At 42.0% G+C, this 8688-nt stretch overlaps 1 protein-coding gene across 1 annotated transcript; it reads right to left on the bottom strand.

Annotated features, from left to right (window-relative positions):
* Positions 1-4486: 4486 nt before the first annotated feature.
* On the bottom strand, positions 4487-8099 carry tmem275a (transmembrane protein 275a). The gene is made up of 2 exons (XM_005721346.1): positions 7500-8099; positions 4487-6734 (listed from the first exon to the last, which is right to left on the bottom strand). Exon 2 carries the CDS (start codon positions 6694-6696, stop codon positions 6076-6078), a length of 621 nt encoding a protein of 206 aa, XP_005721403.1. The 5' UTR covers positions 6697-6734; positions 7500-8099; the 3' UTR covers positions 4487-6075.
* Between the last annotated feature and the right edge of the window lie 589 nt (positions 8100-8688).

Raw genomic sequence — 8688 nt, 5'->3', positions numbered from 1 at the left:
CAATATATAATTAAGTGGCACAGTAGACATTGCACAGGTAATCAGAAAAATACCTCTCATCCTTTCTCCGGTGAAATGACCCTCATTAACAAAGCATTACAAACCCACAAAACAGACCTAACAACATGCTGTGATCAATGTACAAGTAGCAATTTGCACTGACTCTAAGGCCAGAAGATTGCCTGTACTGCAGAAACCCATGAGGACAGTTCCCTTTTATGCAATCTTAACTGCTGCGTATAAAACAATTAGATGTGGCAAACACTGAAAAAATAAGCTGACATCAGTCTAATGTTGATTTCTGGAGTTTGACAGTGACACTCAAATGTAGAGCAGAGAAACCGGTCTGAAGCAGTCTGCTGGGGAGAGTGGTGTTTTTCATCGTCTGCATTTCTTTTAAAAAGAGGGGCCTCTGCTGGAAACAAGCGGTACCACATGTTGTTTACCAGCCATTTTTTTTGCACCCCAGGACATCCCAATACAGTATTCACTTGGCCCATTCTGTTCTGTAACCAGAGCATGTTAGCTGTCTCATTAAACATAATCCTTAAATACAGACTGTATTCTCACGAGACACCGGGGGTGCAGTGCTCGCAGAGCTCTAGACAGCACGTGAATATCACCACAGTGTGTTATTTTGACTTGCATGACCCATGAGTTGAATATTTGCAGAGTAATCAGCCTTAAATATCATCATGCACACACAGCACTGTTCTATTTTCAGTTTGTCTATTGATCTGCTTGGTTAAACAGTCAATCGCAGGCTAAAGGATAACATTCACAGAACAGTTCAAAGACCCATACCGGAGGTAAAGAGACACTGTCCAAGCTGTGTGCATACCTTGGACAGTGAGTGTGTGAATGGGTGGATGATTGTGTATAGTGTAAAGCGCTTTGGGGTCCTTAGGACCAAGTAAAGCGCTATACAAATACAGACCATTTACCATTTTACCATAGCAGCCAAGCATTACTGAAGCAAGTGAAAGCAGCATTGATTGGCTTTGTTAATGGCTGGATATAGGAGAGAATGATTGATTTGACTGCTTCTGCACTGATGCTTTTCACGTGCGTTCTGCTCGTCACTAGAGTTGCTGTGCTTTGTTTTGTTCTTCTTCCCAGTACTGCGCCGTGCTCCTACTACTGTGTACGTTTCCTTTTTGCCAGGGCCCACGTAGATTTGTGAAAAGCCAGGTTATGTAACAGCCCTGGCCACTTGAATATGCTGCCATTTACTGAGGGGTGAATGGAGGAGTTAAGAACAGCAATGGAGCCATTGTCAGGGTCATTGGTATGCAGAACACTGTGGCATTACTATTAGGACCCTCGTCAGTTTTGATGAAAATCTGCTGTATCTTTGCCCCCTGATCTGTGAGGCGCTTTCTTCTCCGTGTCGCCCTCGGACTATTCCTGTTGGAGACCAACTGAAACAGCCAGGCAGTCACGAGGCCCGCCCATACAACGCACTTGGAGAACCAAAACAACCTTATCCTATCAGCACCGAGAATAAAGTCAACTTTGATATGTTTTCACGTTAAATCACATGCTGAAAGGTACTCAGTGCACAATCTTCAGTAAACACTTGACTTGCAAGGTTGCACAAGGCCTGAAGTATTTTCTCAAGTGGACTAACTGAACCTTTGAAGGTGGCCACACAGCAGCAAAAGTCATCATTTTCTCCTGCATTAAACCTGATTGCTTTATATTCTGAAAGAGCAGTCTGTGATATCATTATTGACATGGAGAATAATAAGAATTCAACATGCATTTTCATCCTTATGAAAATAACCACCCTCCTGGTTCATTTTAGTCTAAACACAAAGGTTCACCCAGCTCCTCCATCTTCCCTCTCCTCCCTCCCTGTCTGTCTTTTGGAAGCGGAGCGAACTGGGTTAGGGTTATATAACCGATGTCTGTTCTCATAGATCCTCAGCAGCTCGTCTTCCCCTAATCTTTTCAGCTTGATTACACCCTCCTTTCCCTCTCCTCTGCCGACTCATTCAACTGAGAGCCTTCCCATGCACAAGCACATCCACGCGGGAGCGCACGAGCAGTGCATCAGGATCCGCCACGCTCCGGTTTGGAGCGGATGGGACGCTTGTGTTTTGCAGGTGTGAGCACGAGTGTGTGCAAAAGCTGTTTTGTCGCTGTGCCACATCTTGTCATGATGAGGAAGAAGACGAAGGCTTCGTCTGAGGTCAGCTGTGTATGCTCAGCAGTCCTGCCTCGTTTTAGCATCACTAACAATCAATATTGGTCTGGTTGATGTTTGTGAGGGGAAACAGTTACATTTTTACTGTGCACTCTTAATATCTGACATACCAACACACAGCGGAGCTGAAAGAAAGCAGCTGGCAATGGATGTGTTCTCACAGTTTATCACAGTGGAAACAAAGCAATGTTTCACAATGTGTCAACATTTACTACCACTTGTTTACTGTGTGCCTCTGCTTCTATGAATGTTCTTTCACTTCAGCTTTCTGACAGACTTTAGACATACTGCTTTATTCTGATAAAGCAAAAGTCAGCAGTCACAAGGTACACATGCAGGATGGAAAAAAAGAAGAAGAAAGAAATCCAGGTCACAGGCTGAAGGCGGTGTGTCTGCTAAGGGTGTTTATCATTACCCCTAATCTGGTACGAAGCACTGATGCAAAATCTGTCCAAGAATTATATCTTGATTTCAGCAATAAGGGAGACTTCCTTCTTGTACTGTGGAGCTGTAAAACCACTATCTGGCTGGTGATGAAAACCCCAAACGAAAATGATCCACTTTTTATAGCCTCCCCATATTACAGTGGACATTGACTATGTTGAGGAAATCACGGCTTTAATCACTATAAAAATGACTTTAAAAGCAGTCTGTGTGGACACAGGTGACTTCAAGGGTCAAAGGGCGATATCCATTTGTTTTTTTTCATGGCATGTAAGCTGAACTAGTGCAGTTAACGTGACCGTCCCATTCCTGAACTTTGCCCCCACAGGCCATAAAAATGTGAATATTTCTACTCAGCCTGCAGCTTTGCCACAAACCCATTCACCTTCAAAAGGTGGTGAATCTTCCAGCCTTCAGGTGGATAAAGGTTTAACGTGTTATACAAGTCTCTTCACTCCAGGCCAAGAGGCAGAAGATGCTGGGAACATGTTTGACAGAGGTCCGAGGGAAATGTTTGGGACAACATAAACCTGGAGTGGTTTTCATGTTTTTGCAATATCCCAACTGTTCTGCCGCAGGTTTAATCACAGAATCCCATTATACGCAGTCGATGCATGACTGACACGACGTCTTGGCCGAAGTCCTCGTCTGGTTCATCCAGTAACTGTGACCAGCCTCAACCAAGCATCTGCTGCTTCAAACTCTTTCCAGCACTTTACTTCACTGTCACTGTAAACGTATGTGTCGGTGCATCATTCGAAATGCATTTATTAGAAAACCAAAGTACAATGAGATTTTTTTTATTTTTGCTACATACTAATGCCTCAAAATCTCTTTAGGGTTTCATTAGTGGTGCTGCCAACCCAAGACTCACTGTATCAGGAATTTAGCAGAGGTATTGAGTCGCTTTTGGAGTCTGAGGAAAACATCCTGGGTCTATTTTGTCATCTGTGAGCTTCCACGGAAAGTAGAGCACCCCAGATTTGTGCCTTGATCATCCTGTGTGTACAAAACGGGAGTGGGGGCAAGCGATGGTCTGCTACCCTGATTAGAGGTGATTATCAGGTGAGATTGCCAAAAACAGTTTCTTGTCACATTTTCATACTCTTTCTAGGAATATGATGGAGACTGCAGACATTTGTGACAGCTTCCTCTACTGATCTTTGAATGCCAGTAATTTTTATGTGGATTCAAATTCACTTAAATATAACCCACTATAAGACTGGTTAGTGTGATTTCCACAGGAGAGGCTTGTTATGAGCGACTGACATCTCTTGGCTTGTTGTAAAATGACAGCCGCTTTTCCGTAACCTCACTGAAACGCATACATGTGGTTGTAGCGACCTCCAGTGGTAGCAGCTTTGAGCGCATACGCAAACACTTAGCAGAAGAGCCAGATGGACCTCATATGGAGTTCTTCACTCAAGGCCATCTTGATCTAATGTGTTCGGGTAGATGCAACATTTCTGGTTCTTCACAGCAGATTTTCAGCCAGGCTGCCTGACTGAAACACTCAGTTATTCAATCAATTAGTCAACTGACAGAATTTAACCACAAAAAATGGTAAATAACGCAAAAGCTTGCAGATTTGACCCCCTGTTCTTTACCAGCGTAATTTGGGTGTCTTCAGGCTTTGCACTGCTGCTGGGAAAAATAAAGCAAGCAAGGAAACTGGGGTGGACACTCACCTCTATTTTCAAATGTGCCATAAACTTTAAAAAAACAACAACAATTGTTATAATTACTATATTAACAGTAATGCAGGTCATTTTTAGTGGAAGAAGACTACACAAGAAATATAAACTTGAAAAGTATGTTTTACAGAAAGAGCCTTTTTATTTATGCCTTTTAAAGAAATCACATTGGGTTAGGGTCCTTTAAATTAGAGTCTTGACAAAAATATTCTATCCTTTACATGTTTTTTTGTTTCACATTTTCTATAGGTGCTACACAATTTAAAACACACAGACAACATTAATCATTCACATCAGGGTGTTTGCATTCCCGTAACCCATTTTCCGAGCATGCAAAATTAAGCTTGACACTCTAATTTAGCATCAGAGGCGAACTCTGAAGGAACACCAACTGGCTTTTTTTTTAAATGTCAAACAGTGTCTGTTTGTCTGTATGTATGCAACTGCTACCTCATACAGACTTCTGAGCACATCCTGCATGCATTTATAACACAAAAAAACACAAAATCACTGAGTCTTTCTTAACAATGCTGAATAGAAATCTGGAGCCAAACAAAGGCTTTCTGCAGAAAACTGCTGTTGTGCACTTTTTTATAGCCCTCATTAGTTTGATCCTGATATCTCAGTCTAAGGCAACTTTTCCTTTCAAAGGAAATCAGGGGTTGAATGTCTACTAGGTAGATTTAAACTGACATGAAGCCATCACAGTGACGGGGAACAGATGCATTTTATATAATTGGAATATCTAAACTTCTTGGCTTTCCAGTGCTGTCAATGTTAGGTCCATAGGAGGAAAACATCTCCTGTGAAATTCCTTTGTTCACATTTAGAAAAGATGCTCTTATAGCACTCTAAAAAAGTAATGAAATGCACGCTGAGTAAGAGGAGAAAGAAATCCTTGCTCCGACTGCATTAGGAACTACCGAGTAAAGCTCTGATCAACATGACCTTAAACTGATGGGGTTGCCTTCGATTAAAAGTTTAACATGTCATAAACCGCCAGATGAAAAGAGAGAAACATAATATTCACAGCATTGATGATGGTATTCGTTACATCAAACTACAGAAATAATGACTTCGAACGACACTGTATATAGTTACACCTGTATACATTGCAATTGGCTATTGGGTGGTGCAATCCCTTTGCATTTCAAGGGAATATTGCTTTGGCACATGTATGACCTATAATAGCTTACACCCCCAAAACAAGCTGAGCACTGAGCATGGCACACAAAATGCCAAATGTCATTAAATGCGTTTCCGTCCAGTTTAGCTACTGACCTTTCACGTGTAAAGTTTTCAGAAGAAATAAATAATCAGATGTTTAGTCTTTTTTGTTAGTTAGCCCTCTAAAGTCACTGCTGAGAGTTGAGGTTTCCATTAATCAGAACAAGAGTGAAAAAGAGTGTTTAAGGTTTCAGACTCTTTGACTTCTTCATGAAATCAGTTCATAATGCCCCACGTTAAAAACAAAGACCTGTAAGAAAACGACACGAGAGAGGTAGGAATTTGAATTCCGAAACCTTTGATCCACAAATACTTGCATGCTATTTACCAGTTGGCACGGCAAGAAAGTAAATAAATGAATAAATAAAAGTGTAACTTTTGACACCTTTTCACAACCAGAAATATGGCAGTACGTAAACTAGAGAATACAATCACACCCAGCAGCCCCTCTGCCCAGAAGGATATTTACACTGCTAGCATAGACTAAGAGTTTCTGCCCTGCTAGATGACCACTTCTTCACGTGGTAGGTTGAGCTTCACCTCCCCTCCTGCTGCTGCGGAGGTTGAGTAGACTGCGGTGGCAGAAACACAAGACGGGCCGTTTGTCTCCATGGTGAAGAGCTTGCAAGGTCCTGGCAGGGCTGCATCAGCATCAGGAGCCTCCTTTTCTGAGCTGGATGCCTGGGATGATGCAGGGGAGGATGTGGGGCTCAGCTGCACAGCTGTAGTGTCCTGCAGCGTGTGCTCGCTGGTCTCTATTTCAAACGCTGCCCCGCCAGCCTGCCCGCCGTGTCCCATCAAGCCAGCCCCTCTGCCCCCAACCTTGGACCTCCGTGAGCTGTGTGGAGGCGGGAGTCGACTGCACACGCAACACGCTCCGAAAAAGGAAAAGGCCACCAGCAGCAGGATAGGTCCGATGATGATTGGGGGGTTGGCAGAAGGCATCAGTGTGCTGAAGGCGAATGCTCCCACCAGGGTGATGTTGAGTCCAGCCAGCATGATGCATAGGCCACAAGCACAGCAGAGTGCCGGAGAGGGCAGGCCATGAGGGCGAGACTTCCTTTTCTTCTGGGGCTCCTTTTTAGGCACAGGGGTGCCGGTGTTTCTATCAGCGATGACCATGGTTTCCCCTCCAGGCTCTCTGGCTTTCTATCTTCTATCTTTTTGTAGATACACAAAATAAAGGAAAATAAGCTTTTTTAAGTCATTACAATGGCACTAGTGTGCACATGTAGAAAAGCTCTGTCAATCAGTGAGCTTTGATCTGTCACCTCATTGCGCTGCTACACCTACAGAATACAGACATGAGAACAGATTGTAAAAAGTTGAGTGAGCAGCACTCAGGTAGTGGTCATCTATTGGTGACACCTGCATAACATGTGAAGACAGCTGGCCACTGAAATCTTCCTAAATCAATTACACTGTTTAAAAAAACAAAAAAGGATCTAAACAGCACCTGTACAACAGCCGCATGGACGGGCAATTCACTCTAGATGGCCTAAAATAAGCTCCGTTAAAAAAAAGGGAAGCATGAGCCCATTAAGAAAAATCCTCAGTGGTACTTAATAACATGTCTTTAAGATGGCATCCCTATTTATTTTCTCTTAAACTGTGTACAGTCACCGTGCAGCTGCTTCATTCATGCCACCCAAGCCACTAGAGGAAAGGCTGTGAGTGTTTAGTTGCAATCAAATGAGCCCTTTCATTCCAGCATGCACCCATTCAAGAGCAGACAGGAGACCTAAGCAGAGGGGATGTGTGAAAAATATATTTTTGTAAATATGTGTCTGTAAATGTGTGATATATCGCAGTTGGCACGTTTATAAAACGGGTTTTGCTTGAGAGGCGTTGAAATGCGCCTTTACTTCCACTGATGTTGCATTTCTGGAAAAATTAAACCATGAAAGAAGGGGCGAGACACTCACCCTTTAGGTTGATGCACTGAAGGTCTTTCCATTGTTTGATCAGCAGATTTTCACCGCGGTTACCGGTCTTCTAATTAAGGGGCGAAATAACTGAGACGCTGAAAGGGCGAATCAGCACCAAACGAACGATTTTCATCCTGTTCTCGTGGCTTCACAGTCCTGAGGGCACAAGTCATGAAAGCCCTTCAATCACTGGCTCAAGCAAACACGCACACACGCACAGACACACATACACGCGCACACACGATTCAAGGCGACCGACAAGATAAAATCCGAGAGTGGAAAAGAAGAAGAAGAAGAAACAGGCAGAAGATCACTTAGGTGAAATGGCATTTCTTAGGAGCAGACACACCGCGCGCTGCTGCTCCAGATGTGGACCGAGCAGCACGTAACACCTGACAGGTCAGCCCGAACCGGAAATGGTGTTCCAGACATCTCTGTCTGTGTGAAGCTGTCATATTTTCATTCATTCATATCTGAACTGAGCATATTCCCTCCGTCGCCGGACCGCTGGATGCGAAGCTCGTTCCCGAGCCACCCCTGTGTGCGCGAGCGAGTGTGCAAGTGGAGGAGGGAGTGATGAAGGTGAAAGCTGTTGCTCTCTGCCTTCAGCCCACACCGCAATGTTGCTGATTCTTGAAAAAGGCAAAGGATTTTAATTTATTCCACAGCTCTCTCGAATATAAAAATGTTTTATCTAAAATTATTATTTATTTATGCTGTGTATTATTTTATAATATAATTCAATATGAATATTTTTCTGTTAAAATATTTATTTATTTAATATTATAATTTAATAGAATAGAATTGAATATAATAATTTAATAGAAAAATAGAAAAAAATATTATATTCATTCATTTTGTGTTATTTTATGTAGCTATTTATTATTTTACTATAATTCAATAAGAATATTTTTCTATTAAAATATTTATTTATTTGTTTATCTATTATTTTATATTATAATTTAATAGGCAAAAATATTGTATTTCTTTATGTGACTATTTGTTATTGTATATTATTTATATGAATATTTTCTATTAAAATATTTACTTGTTTATTCATTTTGATCTTTTTTTGATCATGTAGCTCATGATGATGATAATGATCCAGTGTCTACATTGTTGGCTATCAGCTAAATTAACTGGTAATAAATCGAGGATAGCTATTATTAGACCAACTTTTGGCTTG

This window comes from Pundamilia nyererei, unplaced genomic scaffold, assembly GCF_000239375.1.
Source record: "Pundamilia nyererei isolate P.nyererei 1_Seehausen unplaced genomic scaffold, PunNye1.0 scaffold00004, whole genome shotgun sequence".
In the NCBI taxonomy this organism is placed as follows: domain Eukaryota; kingdom Metazoa; phylum Chordata; class Actinopteri; order Cichliformes; family Cichlidae; genus Pundamilia; species Pundamilia nyererei.
Note: the sequence above shows the minus strand (reverse complement) of the source record. Positions and strands in the feature narration are given on the sequence as shown.

What these genes read in the sequence shown, in the direction of transcription:
- tmem275a (XM_005721346.1), bottom strand. Translation starts at nt 6,696, where the DNA reads ATGGTCATCGCTGATAGAAACACCGGCACCCCTGTGCCTAAAAAGGAG.